We start from the raw sequence: 23,908 nt of genomic DNA on the forward strand, positions 1-23,908 counted from the left end.
TAATTGCATGAAATATGCATATGCATTTTGTAAAGTACGTTGAAAATAAAGTTTTGTGACATGTTTAAAAAAAACCCACTTTTACACAGATGTACTTATATAACAAACAATAAAGAGTGTATAGTGTATATACTGCAGTAAATAGCTTATTATGTGCTTGCTAAGTCATCTCATACCATTCAAATTTAATTTTCACACATTCTCTCCTAGGCTAATGAATGTAAAATGTATTAATTAACCACTCCGGCTGCTGTCAATTCTGACAGCCAACAGACAAATTGAATCAACTAAACCTTATGCCCCTGGTAAATGAAGATGCAGTACAATTTTTTTCTTTAATTCTGCTTGTATTTAGGCTTTAAGCTTATATATCAAACTGTTATTCTAACCAACTGCTGGATAATCAGTGCTATTTATGGTAGCAAAATTACAAAAAGGTTAATTTCTCTTGAGGCAATGCATACTATAAAATGACATTTAATTAAAGTCTTTCACAAGTCGCATACAAATAATGGTCACATTAGCTGATGAATATCTAACAAGTTAATGACTCCCCTAATTACCACAAAACCAATGGAGGCATAGTGCTATTAAAGTACAATATGAAAACAGTGTAATCAAGTATTTTTTTTACATAACAAAAACACTCACCTTAATACTGACACAGTATGGATGGTAACACTGACCACATTGAGAACAGGCAAGCAACCTGCCCTCAGCACCTTGGCCAAAACTCCCACAAACTACGCACATATCCTGCAACGGCAGAGCAGAGCAGATTTTCAGCGCATGACCGACACTAAACGCTGAAAACATATAACTAAAATCCAACTAGCTTGCTGTATAATTTAATGCCTAACCAGGACACAAGGACATTCATTTACTTTTTTCTAATTAAAAGCAGAGAAACAAACTGAAAATAGAGTAACTATTATCCTAACCTGATGGAGAGTGAACTTGTCACTGTTAGAGAAGAGGACAACTGTATTATGCATCGAATTTTCTTCCTCATCTTTGTTAGATGAAATATCCATAGTTGTGACCTATTAAAAAACCACAAAACATAAATAGCCAGAACACCACATTTTCTAAGACATGAGACAAGATGAAGCTTATTCTCTAAATGTGTTACTTTAATACCAGAGAGTACAAACTTTGCAAGTATTTATTCATACAGTATGAACTTTCATAAAAAGTTATCTTTATCAGAAATTACTATATTAATTCACATTTTCACATCAGTATAAGCATCATCGCTATTTCAGCTTTAAAGACACATTCTCTTCCTCTCATTTGTTCACCTTTACACACTACTCCACTGCACTTTAAAATGGAAATGGAAGGAAAGAGGTAGTGTAAGAAAAAAAAACCAATCACTATGCAGAAACCGTCATACTGTGATCAGTCTGCTCTGTTTCCTTCATATAAACACTGAAGCTCTTCTCATTGAAGTTAATTGCAGCAACATACTTTGAGTATTCATTCAAAGAGCAATTGCAGAAATGTAATTTGTCCCATATTGCCTAAAATATGGTTTACCTAATGTTCCAAGTATGTTAGAGGAATAAGCAAGAGTTCTGAAGTTACAAGGGTTAACATGCTCTCTGTAAACAGTTTCTTTATGAGGCTTATCTATCTTGCCCATAAAAACTTGCATTGAACCTGAAACGGCTGTTTTCACCTCAATCCATAAGCTCTTACTGTAGACAGTCGTTCTCCTTTTGATCAAGAGATTGTTAATCTCACCTGCCCATTATTAATTCAGTGTATACATGTAAATACAGCTTCTCAGGAAGAAAAATAAGAAAAAAAAGACTTCAGCTGTGTTCTGACTTCCATGCAAATCTTGCTATCCATGAATTTCAATTAACAGGCCTGACTATTTCCTCTCTGAATCAGTAGCAGCCATGGAAGTTTGGAAGGTAAGAGCACACACTTCTATATAAAAGAACAAATGCACGACAGAGAAATGTCACTTTGTTTTACCAGCTGTTTAAATTTTATAAATGTGGATTATTTAAAACACAGTTTAATTCTTACATGGATAGTTTTGTTTAAATAATAATTTAAATATTTTACAAACCCCAACATCACTCTAGAGACAAATATAAATACCATCACAACAGCTACAGGAATCCTTCTGATACACTGTTGCTGAAAATCAGTGTTTACTGAGAAACAGCTAAAAAGGGGCTATATTGTTAATGTGTTTTAATTACTGTATGGTTAGAGAGCACTGCAGCTGTAACTAACTAATTAACCAAAAAACACCCAAAACACCTCTTGATAGGTTCAGGGAGAGCTTTTTCCTCACATATATTTCCACAGGTTCCACAAAGTTCTTGGAATTACTTCCATATACAAAGAGAGCAGAATTTGAAGGACTGAATTGCTGCAATTTTGATGCTTGCTTAATGCCAGCCATGAACCAGCTTGGGTTAACCTGTAGCCACCTTCTTCCCCATTCCCAAGATATACCAAGATATACCAAAATATTTCCAAATGTGCGCAGTTGTCCACTGGTCATGTTCCCACGCTGAGTAAGAATCAATTTTTGCAAAATATACTCCATCAATTTTGCTGAATATACTCCCATTTCAAACATTTATCTGGCAAAAGGCTGGTCTCTTGGAATTGCTACCTTCCCCTACTCTACCTTGAGACAGCCACATGTCTGCTCTAGAACTCTAAAGCTGCCATTTACTTGATGAGTCACAGGATCAGATTTCTATAGGAATTGTGCAGAGTGATATTCATTTTGTATTTATAGCAATTTACCTAACTCTATATCCTCTGTTCAGTTACCGAAACTTGTAAGAGTTTGTTCTATAAAACGCAGCTTCCCTTAAAGTACAAATTTGTGCTTTGTAACGCAGAATCATAGAATAGTTTGGGTTGGAAGAGACCTTTAAAGGTCATCTAGTCCAACCCCCCTGCGGTGAGCAGGGACACCTTCAACTAGATCAGGTTGCTCAGAGCCCTGTCCAACCTGACCTTGAATGTTTCCAGGGATGGGGCATTGACCACCTCTCTGGGCAACCTGGGCCAGTGGTTCACCGTAAAAAATTTCTTCCTTATGTTCAACCTAAATCTACCCTCTTTTAGTTTAAAACCATAACCCCTTGTCCTATCACAACAGGCCCTGCAAAAAAGTTTGTCCCCATCTTTCCTAGAAGTCCCCTTTAAGTACAGAAAGGCTGCTATAAAGCCCCAGAGCCTTCTCCTCTCCAGGCTGAACAACCCCAACTCTCTCAGCCTGTCTTCATAGGAGAGGTGCTCCAGACCTTTGATCATTTTTGTGGCCCTCCTCTGGACCCACTCCAACAGTCCACGTCTTTCCTGTAATGAGGACTAAATAATTATGTGAATGCCTCCAATTCAATAAGGTACTTATGACTAGCTTGAGTGGAATTCACCCTGTATGTTTAAAATTACGTATCTGCTTACAAATCACGATCATCCAAAGCTTTAAAAGGGAACAATGACAGAGACGTTTGTTTCTTTCCCAGATCACAAATATCAGAGTATTCCAAGAAATTATTATATAGGCAGCAGAAAGTGGCACAATGCTGTATAATCTCAAACAGATTGCATGTAAGAACACAAAAAAGCAGCTCTGAAGAGAGTCTGAGGAATTACTTCATAAAGACAATAAAAATGAGTAAGTCCTCCTCTGAACATGAGGAACAGGATGCCCCTCAAAATCTGCAGGGCTGATTGATAACCAAACTTTAAAAGGAATGTTCAAAGAAGCTAAATTCAGAGCAGGAAAAAGCTGGATTTTTTGCAGTCCAGATTTCCTAGTTTTTCATACCAAAACCTCTCTTCTTAGGAGGAGCAGACCAGGACTGTGTAAAATTTAAGAGTTTTAAAAGGACTTCCAAGTATGAAACAGCTTAACTATCAACTGCAGTGAGCAACAACTTGCTTAGAATCACTTCATTTGCTGTCTCCCGTTCCTACAGCACTGTAACTACCGTTTTCTCAAAGGTTTCTGGGGGGAAGCCATGTACTATCCTACAGAATATCTGACATTTGATTCTAACAGAGAACTTTCAGCCACATTAATATATATTATATTTTGTTAAAGAATCAAGGAAGCTTTAATTATGGTGAATCAGGACCTATCAGAGCTCTCTGAAGGAGTCAGCAAGCCTGGGGACAGGGAAATCTGACTGACAAAACTTACTTTGTTATGAAATTCTTTTGGTAAAGTCCTTCACCAGTGTTCCTTAAAAAAAAGGTAGACTGACATAGAATTAGAGGAACAGTCCCTTTATTGACACAAGACATGAAATAAAGAGTAGAATAAATTATCAGTTTTCTATGTGGGAGAATAGCACTAGTAGAATCTGACAGGGATGTCTGCTAACAGGCTGTGGTGTTCAACACACTCGTGTGCAATCTGAAAAATTCAAGTGAGGAGCAAGGTGACAAAGCTTGCCAACAGTATTAAGATATTCAGAGTAATAAAAAAAGAAAGACAACTGTGAAGAACTGCACAAGAACTTCATAAAGCTGAGTGCTGGGCTACAGAAAGGCAGATGAAAGTTCGAAAAATAAAAAAATTACTATGACAGAACAACTGACAAGGATGATCAACAATATGGAATACCTTCCATACAAGGAACTACTCAAAATACTGGGATTCTCCAGACTAGAAAGAAAAGAGCGGAGGGAAAAGGAGGAGAAATGATAGAGATGGAGAGAAACTGAATGGCATGGATAGAGGAAGTGAATAGAAAACAACTCTCCACTCCCTCTTCTGTAAGAGCACTAAGGAGCAGGCAGTGAAACCAGCAGGCAGCGATTTAAAATAACAGGCCGACGAGCTGCAGAACTAAAAACGTTAACATGGTTTCCAAATGTTTTTAAAAGTGAATAGACAAATTCATGAAAGCAAGCTCCGACACACGCTGCCCAAGACAAAGATACCTCCTCCTGTTCAGCAAGACCCCAAGCCACAAACTGTTGAAGTGTCTCCTTCTCTAGACTTCTGTTTCTGCACTCCTCAGCACTCAGTTTTGGTCCCCTGGGTAGAAGAACCTCTGATGTGATCTGCTATGACTGCTGTTACATTCTTATGCCCAAGCCTTGCTCTCCCCTTTTCTGTTGTTGCAGGGAGTGCTGCCTTTACCCAGCATGTTTTCCACCCAAGGAAATGGAAGGAGTACTCTAAGTCTCCTAACAGTTGTGCCTTTTACTGGCAAGAGCAGCATAAAATTGCTTTAGGTCCATGAAGCTATAGTGGTCTAGTTCTTCATTACAAACACTTAGTGATAGCCAGGCTTTATCAAATACCCCTGCTTTTTTGTGCTCTTTGGTTTTATACAGTATTTTAATACAAGAATTATAGCTGCATAAAATCATGTTACATTAACAGACTGCAATATGACTTAAAAATAAATGTTCTTACCCCTGGAATGACTACAGTCCCAACTCCGTTTTTCAGTTTTGATCTACCTCTGCCACCTCTTCCTGAAAGACCTGCACCACGTGGCCTCCGCTTCCCTGGGAATCCTGATCCACGGCCCTATTCAATATAAAATAACAATTTAAATGGGATATCAAACTTGTTCAATGCATTTAGGGAAAAACATAAGTAAAAAACCACCCTATGATTTCAAGTGAGTATGAGGCCATAATCACTAAGCACTGCATAAATTGTTGTGAAATACCTTTAACTACTTACATGACATAATATGATCACCTTTATCACCAGTGAGAAAGCAACCAAAACCAAAAATGTTAATTTTCCACTCAGGAATAACTGGAAATTCGGAAATGTATTTTTTTTTTCCACAGTTGCAAAGTATCCAAAATAAATATCCTCTATTCTATGATTCATTTTTCTTTTCTTTTTAAACAGTCAGCTCGGAAAGTCACGGGACTTCTGAATAGGGCCTGGACACTTGATTACTTGCGAGTATAGATGTTTTCTTATACTATGAATAATCAAGCAAAAACTGGAATTTATTAGGACTCAGTCCTGCTCCCAAAGCAAAGAAGGAGCTGCCTCCATCAAACTCTTAATTCAGCAGATACAGAGAGATCTTTTTATACTAATTATATCAGTTACACTCAGATCAACATTCCTCATAACATGATATTTTTCTTACAAATTATCCACTTATTTTTAGACAGCTTCTTTTTCCCCCTTCCTTATTTTAGATGCAGGCGCACAGTTGCAGTGTTGTATGCTCTGGAGTATTCACACTATGTTCAATTACAACCAATTGTGGAAAAGCAAGTATGTTTTTAGTAATAATTACCTGACAGTAATACTGTGACTTAGTTTGAAATTTCATTATTTTATTTTTTTTTTAATTTAAAAATTAACTAAACATAAAGAGGATCCTTAATCCTCCCTAATCACTTCCAGAGAGAAAAAGAACACATTCACAATGTCCCCACGTTCTGGCTGGTATATCAGACATCTTTTCAACATATTTCAGAGCCTCTGATCTGTATAACTGATGATAATTATGGCGTATACTCAAATAAGCCCCCTTCCTACTATGAAATAAGCAATGAGATCATTTATTGCATTTCAAATTGGTGAATAATCTCAGCTCCTAATACAGCCCGACTCCATCCACCGAGTACCTACAAACGGTGCCTGTATCCAAACGTTTGCTGGAAGCTGCTTTTAGTACTGAGGCAAAACATTTACTCAATAAAATAATGCTGAAGGAACCACAAAGCTCCTTGGGGACGGTGTCACCAACAGACATGAACGGTCTTTACTGACAGAGACTGGAGTTCCCTGGATGGAAAGCAGCACTATGGGCTCAATATTACCAACAATACTTTTCAAATATGCCAACTCCTGTTTTAAAGAAGACACAGAGGTTTACGGTCATAATTAAAGGGAGAATCCAAGCATCCCAATGTTAAAATTTTATTAACATCCATCTATTAATGGAAAGAGAAATTAAATTGACTTACTCTTACACAATGTGGTAATATAACGCAACGCTATTTTAGGAAGCGAAATGAAGGATGTTACTGATGGTTGAAGTATTTATACGTACTAAGACAAAAGAAAAAATGCTGTCCTTACATACATATGGAGTTAAGACATATGCACACACAGGACATACAAGTGTCAATTTTTTAAGATAAAACTCTTCTGGCACATTTCTTATTTTCCCTGTTTCAGACCAGGTATGAGTATTGTTATTTTCACACAACTAGTAACAGGAATAAGCACGTAGTCGTATTGATGTTAATGCTGAATATTAAGCTGAATATTAATGCTTGAAGCAGCAAAAGCTAAGCTAATGTCAAATTAAAATAAAAATTAGCATGAGAGTTAAAGTGAGATGAAAATAAATCATTGGGAAGCTACAGCTATTTGTCAGAATTTCATCATTTAGCTTTTCTGCCTTTATTTAAAAATAGTAGTTTCACTTAATTTCTTCAGGTGTTTTTAATGGTAAACATCACTGTGGCTACAAGCTTTGGTCCATCTGATCAGGTAGGGAAGTTGTTATTTTTTCCCCCATAAGCTAAAAATGACATCACTTTGAATCCACTCTGCAAGATTTCTCCACAGCAACAAATACAAGCCACCTTTCAGATCGCTGCTCCTTTCCATGCCTGGCTTATCTGACTGCCAGTCTTAAGGACGTTTTCCTTCTCAGGTAATTTATTTTGACAGCTACATAAAGCCAACCACAAAAAGTGAAGTACTCAGCACACACACAAAATTGGTAAAACAAGCTATTCTTTGCCATTGAAAATCAGGGCAATGCCATCATACTGTAGACTCTGGAAAGCATACAGTTTTTAACCGGAAAGCTCCAGAGTTTCAATAATTTTTAAAGGCCTTAAACAGTAAAAGAATGGAAGATTAATTCAGTTGTGAGATACAGAATTTCATCACTAGTCTCTACAGCAGAAAGATAGCAATGGATACATGAAAATAAATTCAAATTATTTACCACTTTGATGCTCCAAATGGCACTGCCAGGAAGCTGTCTGGATTTAAAAATGTCCCGACCTTCTGAAATGTCTGGGGACCAGGAAGGTGGGCTGACTGTATTATTGGTACTCCAAGCCCCCTAGGATATGGTAGGTGAGAAAATAGATGTATAAAACTTCGCAACATAAAAAAAAAAAAAAAAAGAAAAAAAAAAGAAAAAAAAAAGAAGAAAAAAGCAAGCAACAAAAAAAATCTGAAAAGCAAAGCACATGCAGGCATAGGCAATTCTATGTTAACTTAAGTAGTCAATTAGTTCACTCAGTGAAAGGAAGGTGGGAAATTTTTAGGTTCTCATTGAAACACACACTAAAACAAATATTAACCTCCCACTGACAGTTAAGTACAACAAAATGTTTTTTACAAACAAAGAATAATACAAATTGAAAGCAAGCAATCATAACAACAAATTAGATCCCTAAATTTTATTGCATCAAAAGACAGTAGTTTGAGATGATAACATCCCCTTTTACACTTCAAATCACATTTTGAAAGACCATATGGCCTTAGTCGACTTTTGAGTCTCAGCTACTGACAATCACAGCAACAACTAGTCTGAGGAGCATGTGAAACAAAAGGAACATAAACAAACCATTGGGAAAAAAACAACACCAACCAACCAGCCATGGTAGTTAACGAAGTATCTCTTTCCTGCAAGTTTGCCATGAATAAACCGTTATAAAAGCCTGCTACTAAGGTTTTTTTATTCCCGTGTTTCCATGTTACACTGTTGTATAAAATTTTAATACATTATTATGTATGCGTAATAATATACATCCATATGGTGTACCTATAAACTCCTTTTAACTAATCGATTATTATCCCTATTTATATAGTTCTCATCATGGTGAGATATCGTATAACTGTCACAAGAAATACAGCAAAACAAGAAGAAAGTGCTAAGATGGACAAGAGAAAAAGAAATGCTGAAGTTCCTCATACACATTAAAATCTGTGGAAGACTTCCTTGAATCCTGAGTAAAGACTGCAGGAGACAGCCATCATAAATAACTTCATTCTAAATTTACAAATTAGAGTAGTTGAAGAGTAATATATTTTCCTAATTCTAAGTTTGTGAGAGGAAGAAATAATGAATACCAAGATAAGAAGTAAAACAGATGAAAAGTATAGGTTTACCTTCTCCAGAATGACATTCAGCAACAGAATCGCACACATGATATGGAATACCCTTATGCATACTAATAGTCCCAAGTATTCACACATGCATAACTGCTCGCACGGGCAAGCCTGAATACATTTATGCGTTTGAATACTGGTCTATACAAGCATTAAGAAAAATGAGATAACTTTGCAAAATATAGGGTTTTTTTTCTGAAATGAAATATTCTCCATCAAGACTGTGTGGGAAACAGTTTTCTTTGGAATCAACAATTTATCAGAACATGTATTCATCTCAGACTGTAAATCAGTATTTGACTAACAGCTGCGCTGACCGAAAATAGGGCTACCCCTCAACTGATATCAGGCCAGAAGGATCACGGGCAAGACCTCCCTAATCCATGTAAGGCACGGCCAGGTTAGCTCAATCTGCTGATGAAGGTGAGTACGAGCCAACATCTCGCTTACCCTCGAGCAGATGAGGAAAAGCTCATATGACGCCTTCTGCTTGCAGAGCTGGGTAGGGAGTAACTTACAGCTGCTCACATAGCTCAGTATCCAAACTGGCACAACAGATCCGAAAGAAAAAGGCTGTCAGTAACCTGAAAGCCTAGAAGTTTTTAAAAATGCCAACATTGTCCAAGTGGTACAACCTGCAGTGCGGACATGGTAGGATTCAGTATAAATCTGCTTTCTAGGAGTTTAGCTGTGCCTGCATGGGAAAGGGAATATGGACAATACAGCACTTTAGAAAAACCAAAAACCCCCACCACTTTACAATTTTGTCCACACAAGGGAGTACATAGACACACAACCTATGAACTGCTTAGTAGCCAGAAGATCACCTCTGTGTTTTCAGCTTCCCATCACTGCCCTCCCCATGCCAAGCTGAACTGCTGGTGCCAGCAACTGCTCACCCGCACTTGGGTTAAAGTGAGCATGCTTGATTGAACAGCTTACATTGTAAGATTTTGCTATCCCAGTTTTTTTGCTTGACTTCAGGTAGATGGTTATCACGCAGATAACTCGGCAGATCAAAAGGATTAACAACGTCTAACAGGGGAATAGTGTTCAGCAGAAATCTTCTGCACCTACAAACCTAGAGATGTATGGGAGTCCTTATTCATGCCCATGATATAAGGGCATAATATTCATGACATAACATGGGCACAACCGCACCAAGTCAGAAACGGTGGAAAGAAAGCAAGCAAACTTTCACAGAAACAGAGGTTTGATACACCTACCCAAACACACTCCTGGGAAGACACCTCTGAAGGACATGTCACTCTCTCTCTCTGCCTGTGCCGAACCACCCTGGGCTCTCTGCGTGGTCAGCAAAGGGGAACGGGTGCTTGCAGAAGGCAACTCACCGCATGGGATACAAAGTGTCAGGTTAATCTCACCCTACATGCCCCAACTGCTCTCCAGCGACTCTAATGGGAGCCTGAAGGTGAGTACAGCAGATCTCTTAACACGGCAGATGTCTGCGGTCGGGTGAATCCCACTCCTCCAGCCCACAGCAACTTCCACCAGGCAGAAACGGCTACACTGAAGTCTGATTTTGTTATATCAAGAGCACTGTAGTTTATTAGTCAGTTCTCTGTCCAAATCTCATGTTTTTACTGAGCACTGTCACACTAGTTAGCAACTACATCAGCACATTAGTGGCAACAGGAAATTTAACTTTACTACACTAGCCATATTTTTTAATATCAAAGAATGTCCCATTTTAGCAAGATAAAGTTATAACTTTCATTGAATTTTAGTTACAGTTTCCCTGTATTTCTAGAATTTATAATGCATAGTAAGTAGCTGTTCTTACAATACGGCAACTCGAGGAAAATCTGTGTGTCAGAGAAAGCATCTTTACATCAATAAGGCAGGCATAAGGAGGCAACAAGCTGGCTAGGGGTCAAAATTCAAGATCCCAAACTTGCTGAAAATACTCCATCAACAGCTAAAACTACCTAGTCTTATTTGGGATGTACAAAATTATTTTCCTTTTAAGAAGATACACTTCTCTAGTGATTAAGTATATTCAAAAGATTAAAAAGCTAATACAGTATTAAATCTGAATATGAAATATTCGGTCTTGCAAAACAAAATTAATTGTATATGATTCATGAACCATATTGTTAAGAATTAAATTGGAAATTTAATCCAAGTTTTATTGTAGATCAGAAACATTTGAATTCTTGGTCAGATAAACTTAATTAAAAACACACACTTCCACAATACTACGAACAAATGAATTACATCAAAGGGATGCATTAATTATATTTTGGCTTTTAATTAATGCCTATTACCACACAACACTGAAGAGAAAGTTCTATTCAGTTCATTTACATCAGAACCATGGCAATAATTAGGTACTGTGACAAAAACAGGAAGTTCTAATTCTCCATCATATTCTTGAGTCCTCAAAACTGAACAACACAGCTGCAAGTAAATTATAACAAAAGGAAACCCAGTGTCAGCAAGGGTCAGGAGATCTCACTAAATTACCACTGACTGTGTTTAGCTGCTTAACGCTTTATGAAATCTACTGCAATCACGAATGCACAAACCTGGATTTGCATGTTAATACTTAATGTAATTTTAGGGTTGTGAACAAAATTTAGTCTGTTCAAAATATAGCTCCCCCTCATAAAAAAGCCATAAAAACCATAACAAAAACTAATCCTTGAATAAGACCCTTTTTGATCTTTTTTTTTTCCCCATCTACCACTACAACAACATAGTCAGTGGCACTATGTAATTGAAGACAGCAAAAAAGCTGTAACAGCCAAGAAAGAACATACATCTGAACCCATCACGGTGCCTTTTCATTTTTCAGTCTAATTTTAGAAAATCTCTTAAAACATGGAGAAATACGTAGCGAGTTGTGTAATAGTGATCATCACTATCTCCATGATGAAAATTAAGTACCTCTAATCATAGTATTTTCCATGGAACGCATTCTAAAATAACACTTACGACAAAACAAAAACAGTAGAAGGTTATTATTTTCTATTCAATACTATTCTACAGACCATTCCCATCTCTTTACCTACCAGTCTTACATGCTGCATATCTTGTAATGCCCTCCATTTACTGACTTCCTATTGGGCTTTCCAGTACACAGAGCTGTTGCAAAAATAACTACTTCAAATTTCTTCAATTCAGATACATTTAAATGGCATTGGGTATATTCTATGTACCTCCACAGAAAAAAAATACCCATTTTTCTTGTGAAGATTTATTTCAAACTACATATACATCAGATTAGTCATAAATAAACTTACATGACAATTTCTTTTAAGAATACTACTTCAGAAAAGAGAAACATGAAAAAAATCAGACAGGTCCTGCCCCCAGCATAAATTCGCAGTCTGTAGGCCAAGGTGGAGAATCTGCATATTCCGTGGAGAAGACACCATACAGACCCAACTCTGAGGACAGCACTGTAAAAACTTTATCAGGCTAGCAGCTACTAGTGAGTATCTCTGATATATCTGAAATTTAGTTGTTTGTACATGTAAAAACCAACAGGTCTCCATTATGGAGTAGGATAACCGAAACAGAAAAGAGACAGCCCATGGAGCAAAACCCATGGGAAGCCAGTGAGATGCTAAGCCTGGCAGACTGAGGGTCCTCTCACTGGGCCGGATGCAAATTTAAAGATTGCCCGTAGCTGAAGGTATGGATAATATGCCATCCCAACAAACACACTGTTAGTAGAAGTGCCTTACTGATAGGAGTTCTTATACTGACACAGAAAAAACACATTCTCCAAAGTGGAATAAGCTTGTACCAGCAAAAGCAATTCTCATCAGTATAACTGTACCTACACGTTGATTTATACATAGCTCCCTTTTTGTTTAGAAGACGGATTTTCTCCTGTTGCCTCTAACCAAAGTAGCGATGCCTGCAAAAATACTAGGGGGGGAAAGGGTGGCGACAACAGCAACACTGATAGTACAGCCCTGGAAGGGACTCATGAAACCTTTTTAAGCAGAATATTGTCTTCACGCTTTGGGAGACGGGTGTTAGCCCTTTCAAAATAGGAGTGATGTAGTGGTGTTGCAAACACATCACTAAAGCCTGTTACAAATGCAAACTACTAAGATCCAATACAGGAAATCACTTCAGATTATGTATAACTTCGTATTCAATAGCGAAACTGAATAATTACTCAAATATATTTTATTAGTAATTGTATTAATAGGTTTTGAGAAAGGGATAATCATTCATCCTACTGCCCAGAACAATACATTAAATTTCATTAAAACAAATCCAAATCAGAAACTATTTCTTTACATGGATACCCCGACTTCAGTGAAGCCTGTGTCTGACAAAATTCAGCAGCAATACATTCAGGATCCAGAATTTTTTTTTTCCTCTTCTTCCTACGAATCAACCCATTGGAATGGATTTTTTTTACTTTTCTTTTTTTTTTTTTTTAAACAGGAACAGGACATTCTAAGAAGGTAAACTACGTATTACAAGATTTATATCTCCCAGGAGAAAGTGAAGAATATTGCCACCTATGGAAACTGGATAGTTTTGGCTTGTCTTTGGGGTTCACAGAGTAATCAGACTCTTTATGAAATACCTATTTTAAACCTGTGCAGTCCTGGACAAGCAACTAGTTCTTCAATGACAGTTCCTTTGTGCAACGAAGAAAAGCAGCTGTGGAGCCAATGTTGGTTCCACCAAGTATAGGAGCCACCACCTCTTTAATCAATACAAATAACCCAATCCTCTTTGTGCAATTCTTCCCTCTGATTTCACTGCCCTCTAAGACACATCACTAAGAACTCATCCAGCTGCAAGGTAACACTTGTATCGCATAACCTAGGACCTGACCTGACACAAAGCTACACAACAGCGTTATGTGTTATTTTTCAAAGAGAAAGAAGCGGACCTCGGACCCATAAAATTAACCTGCTTTTGAGAAGGTGACATTCCTCTTCAGTGACACCCAGAGAAGAACCACACAAGACCTGGTTTATTCCGAGCTGCTATACCTGTAACTTCATAGAAGCCTTTTTTCTTCCAGAATTTTTTTCCCCACTTTTTACTTGATTAAAGTGATCATCCTCAGACAGACAAGCACTGAAACACTGTGTTAAGCTAAAATGTTGTAAATTAAGTTTATGTCCCTTCTTCAGCGGTGAGGCCACACTTGGCATGGAAAATAAGATGGAAAGGTAGAAAACAGCAATTTTCTCAGCTGCCAGTACTTGCCCAATATGGTGCTCTTCCTAAACCAGAACTGGGAGAAAAAAATCCATTTTGGAGTGTCTGTAGAGTATGACCTAAAGAAACAACAGGTCTTAATTCCTTGGTTTTATAACTGGTGAAACCCCACTTACTTGCCTTCATATCTGCCCCAAAGAACTGTCATGTAACAGGACGCCAAACCAGACCCCGGCAGGAGTAAGCGTCTGGAGAGCACCGAAGGGAGCCAAGAGAGAGCATCGGAAGGAAGATCACCATTAGAGCTATGAGGCTCCTCTCTTTTGCCCATTTGTGAATCAGTTTCTAGAATCATACATAATGACTTGATTATAAAGAAAGTCATATATAGGCCTGCTGGCACAAATAACAGAAGAATGCAGCATTTTGTCCTCCGGAGAACTGGAACAAATATTAACAGAAAAATCACTATATGTAAAGTGCACTTTTTAAGATGACATAAATTGAGCAGAATTTAGATAAAAACACAAGGTGTTCTCTGACAATCAAATATATTTAGAGGCTTCTGTTTGTATCCAGAACTCTTCATTTGGAAAAGTACACAATTGTTAAAAAAAAAAAAAGAATGTTTACAGCAAAAATAATAATTAAACAAAACCCCCAAATTAAACCTAAACCAATTTCTGTGTGCAAAGGCTAAAACATTTATAACACATGCCTTACTTATCAAGGATTTGTCCAATTACATCTTGCTCAAAAAGAAAGCACCTCTACCTCTAACTGAACACTTCTAAAGCTCTTACTTATATTCTACAGACTGTCGTTTGACAGGTTTCAGTCCCTCGGCAAAGGCCCGAGGTAGGAAGTTAATATGGCAAACTTACAGCACCAGAGATAATTTTGTCACTGTTTAAAGCATATACATATTTCTGCAAATATGATATACACCTTACTGCACAGTGACCTAGAAAAATCTAACTGCAGCAAAATAAACACAGAATTCCTAAACTCAGTGGAAGCAGAAGGTAGGTCCTAATAATAAAGCCAGTTTTAGAAGACATATATTATATACAAGCTTTTTCTCTTTTTTCAGAAGACACAATATCTACAGGTACGAGACTTGTATCTTCATGTCCATCACAGAAAATGAGACGAACAATAGTAAAAACTGACCGATGAAGAGTCTGAAAAAGATCCCAAAGCCCTACCAACTAGTTAAGCTGAATTTAGATTACTGGCCAGAAAAAGTGTGTATTTTTCATTAATCAAGTATCTATAGGGTCTTCATTTTTTTCAGTCCTTACTCAAGACAGTTTTTCACTGATTTCCACGAGGTGCTGATCTGTGCTAAAACTGAATAATCAGTGGAAAGCAAGAAACTGTACTGGGACTTAAAGTAAGCATGTGCTTTTCTTCCCAGAAAATTGCTATTCAGTTCACAAAAGTTCCAGCTTAACAGGTGTTTAAAGTGCAAGACAAAGATAATCAAAATGAAAAGAAACCTTCACAGACTTCCACAACAAGACAAGACTTCCAACTTTTACAAGATAGCTCATGAATTTTACAGTAACTTGTCCAGTTCTACAACTGGCACTGCTAAGCACCTTTTTATTTTAAAATATAATTTGCAAAGTGTCGAACAGATTCTATTGATTTAGCATCACAGCTAGGATTTTGTGTCACATCTGACTTGTAAACTGTAATTCAACTCAGTTTTATTTGCACTAGTCACACCATGTATTAAGAGGTTAATATCTGCGCTTATTGTACATAGAATATATAAATTGCTACTTTTACAGGTGATTTTTTTTTTTTTTTTAAGATGTGATTTATTCTGCTACAGGCATTTACACTTGGCGTCAGCCTTCATGTTTTCCTCAGTGTTTTCCTCTGGTGGTTAACTAATTTTATTATCAGTATCATGATGCTGGTTCTCATGCAGAGCAGGGGCAAATTGCACCGAAAAACAAATACAACTCTTACTGGAACACTACAGACAACAAATAAACTTCACCAACAGAAAACCTGGATTCATTTTAGACTGACTACGAACCCCACCCCTCTTCACTTTGCATGGTAAGCTGAGAAAAAAAAATAATTTTTAGGACAGTACAGAGTATTAAGAAAAAAATATTTTTATATATGCTTCTACGTGAGGGTAAAAAAATAACACCAAACATACTCTAAAACCTTCCAATTTGACTTCTTATATTCTGTTTTTTGCCTTCATTATACACTTTTAACCCTTTCAGAACACTATCTCATACCTTTTCTTAAGAACCAAGAATTTTCAACCCTCAGGTAAAACGTAAAAATGGAAGGAAAGAATTCTGCAATATATAAAAAGCTTTTTTAACACTAAGTTCAGAAAAGCATGAAACCATCAACCTAGAAATCCCAAAGACTAAAGACAAATTGTGACGAGAACAGAAATGAAGCACTAATTTGTCACACTGACATACTTTTTGTGTAGAATTTCGCAAACACAAAATAAATCCTACAGATTGATGAACTAGTATCCTCACAACTACGTGACTCAAATAGAGAGCAAGATGTTGCAGAAGGCGACAGGCTTAAGGATTCTTTTCACTTATCAAATTTAATCCCAGTCAAACCACAACCATTTGTACCAGACAGTTCTTATGTGGAATTTGCTAATGTAACAAAACCATCAAATTATTTGCAACGCCATTAAAAATGTCTATCAAAATAGTATCTGGCAGCATGATGTACACAGGAGCTGTTGGAGGTTCTTCTATAAAGCCAGTTTCAGAAAAGTTAACACACTTGGAAAGTACTAGCCAAAATAAATGCATATACAAAAAAGATTAAGAGATAAGTTAAAAGGTACATTACGTATATCTGCATTTGTAGCATATGTATTAAAAATATAACAAATTTTCTTTTATTTTGGTCTAAGCTTGAGCTGAAAGAAACTTCAATTTTCACTTGAGAACCTTTATGATATCTGATCTCTCAATTATTTAACATGATATTACTTTCTGGAAGGAATAAACTACACATTCACTTAGAAGAAGAAGTGCATACTATGTCCTAAAACCCATGTAGATTTAATGCATTACACTGAAGTTTGAACTATGCTCTTCATAAATGTATAATGAAATATTCTACGTGCTTACCTGTCTCGATCTGGGTCTTCCCGGAGAAAACTTGCGTTTGGTGATGGCTGGTTTTCCCATGCCAATTTTTGGAGTGACTGATATGTAAGTCGTTGGGAGAGTGCTTCCAGCAGCGGAAGGCAATGCTGGGGGCTGACTATGCTGTACATCTCGTGCAGAATGCAAGTCTAAAGAAACATCTGGCGAGGAAGACACATTTGTCTTGTTTATATTAACTGTTGGGGGAAGTGAGGGGTAAGACTCAGCTGGTGATTTCATGGGTTTGTCTCCAACTGGTGAACTACTTGCAACACCTTCATTTGCAGAAGTGGTTTCTACTTCTAGAAGGGCTGGTGTTTCTGACTTTTCATGGGTTTCTCCTTTTTCTACATTGTTTTGCGCTTTTATTATTTCCAGTTGTTGTTCTACAGGGATACAAATATCTCCTTTACTTTCAGTCTCCTGTATTTCTGGCGTCACAGTTATGGCCTCAGGTACTGAAGACAGAGACCGTGAGTCTACTGTGGATACTTCTGACACCTCCACACTACCTTGTGGTAGCTGTGTCTCTTCCACTTGTTTGTCTAATTCCTGCTGTATTACAGCTTGAACACATTCCGTCACTTCCATCATTTTCTCAGTCTGACTGTCACCAGATGCTGTTGTCTTTTTAGGCGACATTTCCATTTCAGCTGAATTAATTTCAACAGAGACTTCTGTTTCCAGTTCTGTGGTCTTCTCTTCTGGTGATATGTCTGTAACTAAGTACAACCATATTAAAGGCTCAGTGCGAAAAAGAAAAACTCACACAGGTGTAGCAGTCAACCAGTATACTTGGTACACATCAAGTACACCAAGTACGTATCACTTTACTGAAGTGAATTTAATACGTAGCTTAAAATATACTTCATAAATATCTTTCTTTGTACCTATGTTTATAGTAGTCTATGGGTTTAGCTCATTATTTTCTTCCCTGGAAACACAGCAGAGTAATCACAAGTAAGTAGACCCAAGATTAATTTTTTAGGAATCTGGATACAGATTGCCAGGTAGTCAGCTAAAAGTAGCTTCTCCTTTTTCATTTCTGCGTATTGAAGATGTATGCTAGCATGTATTTCGAGCAACTGTCCCAACACTTCCAAAAAGCACCCAGCTAAGAAGAACAGGACAAGTACAGATGAAAAACGCTTCCCTCTTAGCACTTTTTTATGACTTTAGAAAATCACCTGAAATGAAAACAGTCAATGCTGGTTTTTAATTTACTGATGTTTCATGGATTTCTTTCAAAAATATTTATCTAGCCTTCCCTTGAACCAAATCAAGCACCCTTCATCCACAACTTCCTCCATCAAGGAGTTAGAGTCTTGTGTCCATTCCATACAGAACCGCATTCTTTCCTCTGAATGCGGCTTCTCATACCTCCTTTCGATGGACTCTGATTCTCTTACAGACCGCTTACTTTCTGTTACACTTGCACTCTTCCTAAATTCACACTGCTACAACCTCCTCAGCAACTACAGTTCAAAGCCTAGCATTTTATTATGAATGTGTCTACATTGACAGTTTTAAATCATGGCTGTTACACCACAGGCTGTGATGCATAACAGAGTGATCACAACTAACCTGCAAGATATTTTTTTTGCTTTGACTTTAAATGCAGGTTTCTTGGTTCCCCTTACAGCAACCATCCTCCAACATCAGCTGGGAGTGGATGGGACATACTGGAAAGTTCTTTGCCATTGATATCAGTCACTAACACATTTAGAGAACTTGATCCAGAAACCATTCTATTTGTATTCTTTTCTTTCGCTGAAACTTCATGTGTGATTCGTAAGATGTATTTATTCCCAGACACAAATGATCAGCTACTGCAGCACACCCTGTCTAGATGAGTTCATTTGTTTATTAAACAAATTACCTTTTATTTACAAAGGGAAAAAAGAAAAGAGGAGACTTGTGGAGTTACAACCACAAAGCACATAAACTGGAAAGAAGTTCTACAGTGTGCCCCGAAACACACCAGGGAAAATTAATCCAATCCAGTTAGTTGCAGATACAAACAAAAAAAACTTAAAGAAAAAGTGTGAGTGACTGTATTTGAATAGCAACAAATGGTGTTTTTTTACTATAAACTTCCAGTGTACAAAAGCATTTAATTGTATTTCCAGCTTTTGAAGAAAGCCAGTCCCACCAGAAAAGCAAAACAGCTTTCCCCTATACAAATATTCTGAAGGCTTTCAATAAAATATTTCTTCAGCAAAAAATTAATACTCTTGCTTGAGAGTTCAGACACTAGGACTGATGCAATTTGTCTTCTACTGCTTTCCAGGCACCTTTTCCTCTTAAATTTATGACGTCCCACAAACCTCACTGAACGGGAGAGGGTTCTGAAGGGTTCTGTACTGGCATTTTCTCAGACTGCAAAACTCTTTCTTACCGTCTGTGACACAGCCAACAGCTGATTCTTGATCAGGGCCATTACGAGTAACGGGTTGTTCCTGAAGTGTTGCATCCTCTCCACCACTTTCCATTTCCATTTCATTTGTACAAGCTTAAGGAAAGGCAAAGAAGTTATCAAAATTGATATTTGATGTTTATTCTATTACTTTGGCATCAGCAGTTGCTGTCACTGTTTGACTTTTTGGATGAAGAGAATGATATTTAACAATATGATAGCAGCTAGGACAAATCAGGTCAATGAGAAGGTTACTCGTTGAAGAGTAAGAGCCTTTTTCTCATTAACACTGGAGCTGTTTTACAACTTTCAGGCAGTGAAAAATGTCGGCAAAGCAATTATATGCACTTAATTGTGAAAATTTAATTTACACAGTCACAGACTTTTGCACTACCTGAGCAATGCAAAAAGTCTTCTCTCAAATTTGAGTCTGCCCAATTCAACAGAACTTGTAGCATGAATGCTTCGAATTTTTATACAAATACTACAATGGCTTATGGCATAGATATGAGGCTCCATCTACTATCAGCACCTGGAACACTGATTTTCAACCTACCTGTTCAACAACATGAAAACTAAATTTTGCCACTTTAAAACTAGGATACCTTGATCTGCGAATTCTTCATATTAAATAAAGGAATTTGCATGGAAAAGGAACTACTGAGCACTTCTTTGACTGACAATATCATTATAGAGCACAGAAACAGGAAATACTTCTTTTTTTCCTCATATAAAAGTTTTTTCAGTTAAGGAAATTCATTAAAATGCACTAGACAAAGTAGGAGCAGGAAAAACAAAGTATATAGTAAGCATTAACTCAAAAGGAACTGATCCTCCACGGATGTTAGCACAAAAAAAAGTCAAACGAATACAGCTTTCTGTTCAAGAAAGTCTCTTTCAAGTTCAGAAACCCAGGAACTGTTAGGTGATGCTACTTTTAGCACCTAAAAACTGCTCTCAAACTCTGCCAACTTTAAAGTGATATTTAAACTTTGAGGAAATGATCATTTAGATTGGCTCCGAACCTGATTTTAATGTACAGAAGTGCTCTCCTGGGTTTAAAACACTGCATGACTATACTGATGTAATAGCTCCAGATTACTCCTAGTAGTTGATATGACAGTCCTGCTCTTCCTTGGGGAGAAGAGCATGCTTGTCAATGCTTCTACTAGATAGAAATCCTAACAGAAGTTATTACTTAAAACTTTAGCCTTTCAAATAAACCCGTTAATTATTCAAAAGTGTTTTCAGCAGAAAATTGGGAGTTTTTCCAGTGTAAGTTTTGGATATTACTTGGACATCTTCCTAAATGTTCCCCATACAGTGTCTGAGAATCCAACAGCCTCTACTAACCTTTCAGAATGGAAGTGATCTTCAAAGGCTGAAGTCGCCACTTTTTCTAACTCGGTGCACATGTTCACTGACAGATGACTTCTGCTCATTTACATACATTTATCTACTGTCACTGCCCTTCCTCCAGGATCATCTTTTTCATCATTTCTTTACTGGTCATGAAAGGTATGCACTTATGTGTACAGGTTAACATCAAAGAGAATGCCTTGTTTACACAAAACATTAGTTGTAACATACAAAAATGAAGAGTTTTATTGCAGTCCAATACTTTCCCTTTCCAGTCAAATAGTATCAGGCTTTTGAAAACACAGATACTTACGCAGTTGAGCTATAAATTTCTTTTAACGAAAGATCAATACACAAGCATTGCTGTTCAAGCATCAAAAATGCACCTAGCAGTGGTAGTGCAGTTAATCTGTTGGATTTTACCTTGCTTCCAAATTTAAACCCAACTGTACTTCTCTTATGAAATTCAGCCTGCGTGTGCTTTCCAACAGAGCACGTGGTGTTAAATACACAAAGGCTCTCAGTTATGAGTTCATTACACAGGTCTTGTGGATGACCCACCAAACTCAGATCAACAGATCCAACTTCTCTCTGTTCCTCACTGTTACTGAGTAATTTAAAAAAAAAAACAAAAAAAACAAAAACAACTTTACACCTCTCTGCAACTTCCCTTTCCACCTTTTGCTTGATTTGTCCACTTAGATAAGAATCTCTCAGAAATAAGAGGACTAATCATATATTAGTACTGGGACCTGTACTAGGGTCTGTACTGTTCAACATCTTTGTCAGTGACATGGACAGTGGGGTGGAGTGCACCCTCAGCAAGTTTGCCGATGATACCAAGCTGTTTGGCGAGGTAGACACACTGGGGGGGAGGGACGCCATCCAGACCTGGACAGGCTGCAGAGGTGGGCCCAAGCCAACCTCATGCAGTTCAACAAGGCCAAGTACAAGGTCTTACATCTGCGTCGGGGCAATCCCAAGCACAAATACAGGCTCGGCAGGGAATGGCTGGAGAGCAGCCTTGAGAAGAACTTGGGTGTGCTGATTGACGAGAAGCTCAACATGAGCCAGCAATATGCGATCACAGCCCAGATGGCCAACCATATACTGGGCTGCATCAGAAGTGTGGCCAGCAGGTCAAAGGAGGTGCTTCTGCCCCTCTACACCACTCTCGTGAGATCCCACCTGGAGTACTCCATCCAGCTCTGGAGTCCCCAACATACGAAGGACATGGACCTGCTGGAGCGTGTCCAGAGGAGAGCCACGAGGATGATCCGAGGGCTGGAGCACCTCTCCTATGAGGAGAGGCTGAAAGAGTTGGGGCTGTTCAGCCTGGAGAAGAGAAGGCTCTGGGGAGATCTTATTGCAGCCTTCCAGTACCTAAAGGGGGCCTACAGGAGAGCTGGGGAAGGACTTTTTACTCGGGCATGTAATGATAGGACGAGGGGGAATGGCTTTAAACTAGAAGAGGGCAGGTTTAGATTAAACATTAGGAAGAAGTTTTTCACTTTGAGGGTGGTGAGGCACTGGCACAGGTTGCCCAGAGAGGTTGTTGAGGCCCCATCCCTGGAGATGTTCAAGGCCAGGCTGGACATGGTCTTGACATGCCCTTGGACAAGGGCAACCTTGTCTAGCGGGAGGTGTCCCTGCCTATGGCAGGGGGGTTGGAACTCTATGATCTTCAAGATCCTTTCCAACCTAAACCATTCTGTGATTCTATATATTGTTTTGAAAAAGGACACCTGATTGGAAGCTGTTTAGTTAAATATACCTGTCCCTTGAACATAGCCCAGCTTCCACTGCTGTGTCCTACCTGGACATAGTGAGAAGAATGAGCACTATGAGACTGACAAGGAGCGAGAGGGAAACAGGAAAACTGGAGGCCTCCAGGAACATCTACCAGAAGCTGTTTTGTGCCTGGTAGTTAGGCACAAATGAATAAACAGTTAGGCTGGCAAATGAATACCACATCCCTCCAAAATTAGAGAAGTTTACAGCTACAAGCTGGGAAGCTGGATCTGGATGGTTGAGAGCCCATGTTTTTAATACAGGATCCTGAAGCCAGAAAACCAGAAAGCATATTGAGAAGATGCCACACCCATGGACTGCTTGAGAAGTTGCTGCTAAATAGAGGAATGGATGAACTCCATAGAGTACAATATGAGCGGCTGGTTCACAAAAGACTTTGTGAGACAGCTGCACATATTTATATTTGATATTAGCATTCTGGAAATACAGAGATAACGTTTGATTACCTGTTATACTGTCAGGCTCAGGAATGAGTTCAGAAGTGTCCATTACATCACATGACTGAGTCTGATCCCCTTCTCCTTGTTTACAAAGAGTGCAGACGTAGTCTTTGAACTGAGACTCCAATTCACTACCTGGAGATCTGTCACATTCTATGTGAATCCACCTGGAGAAATTAATTAAGTGTGACTACGATTTTAATAGTAAAAATATCAAGTATCCTAGTAAAAATCAATTACAAAATAGTACTGTTTTCCATTCCTATGGGGAAATTAAAAATTTCAACCAATGCTTTACTATGGTAAATTTTAGAGAAATCAACATGATATGTCAGTATTTCAAGCAGTGAACAAATTTAAACATGAAGACCTAAACTGTCACTAAAGCCAATTGGACACCACAACATGTGCTGCAATATCAAGACGTTGCACAGCAAGA

The 23,908-nt window shown here is 38.0% G+C and overlaps 1 protein-coding gene across 1 annotated transcript in view; it reads right to left on the bottom strand.

Moving 5' to 3' along the window:
- The window catches only part of KMT2C (lysine methyltransferase 2C), a 201,363-nt gene that overhangs the window by 69,076 nt on the left and 108,379 nt on the right, over nucleotides 1–23,908 (bottom strand). Inside the window, exons 11-16 of the mRNA XM_082498871.1 lie at nucleotides 23,476–23,636; nucleotides 19,841–19,954; nucleotides 17,425–18,164; nucleotides 5,417–5,533; nucleotides 942–1,043; nucleotides 652–756 (exon numbers count right to left, since the gene is read on the bottom strand). Coding sequence (XP_082354997.1) covers nucleotides 652–756; nucleotides 942–1,043; nucleotides 5,417–5,533; nucleotides 17,425–18,164; nucleotides 19,841–19,954; nucleotides 23,476–23,636 — 1,339 coding nt within the window. The remainder of the gene's footprint in view (nucleotides 1–651; nucleotides 757–941; nucleotides 1,044–5,416; nucleotides 5,534–17,424; nucleotides 18,165–19,840; nucleotides 19,955–23,475; nucleotides 23,637–23,908) is intronic.

This window comes from Vanellus vanellus (assembly GCF_965231255.1).
Source record: "Vanellus vanellus genome assembly, chromosome: 2".
Classification (NCBI taxonomy): Eukaryota; Metazoa; Chordata; class Aves; order Charadriiformes; family Charadriidae; genus Vanellus; species Vanellus vanellus.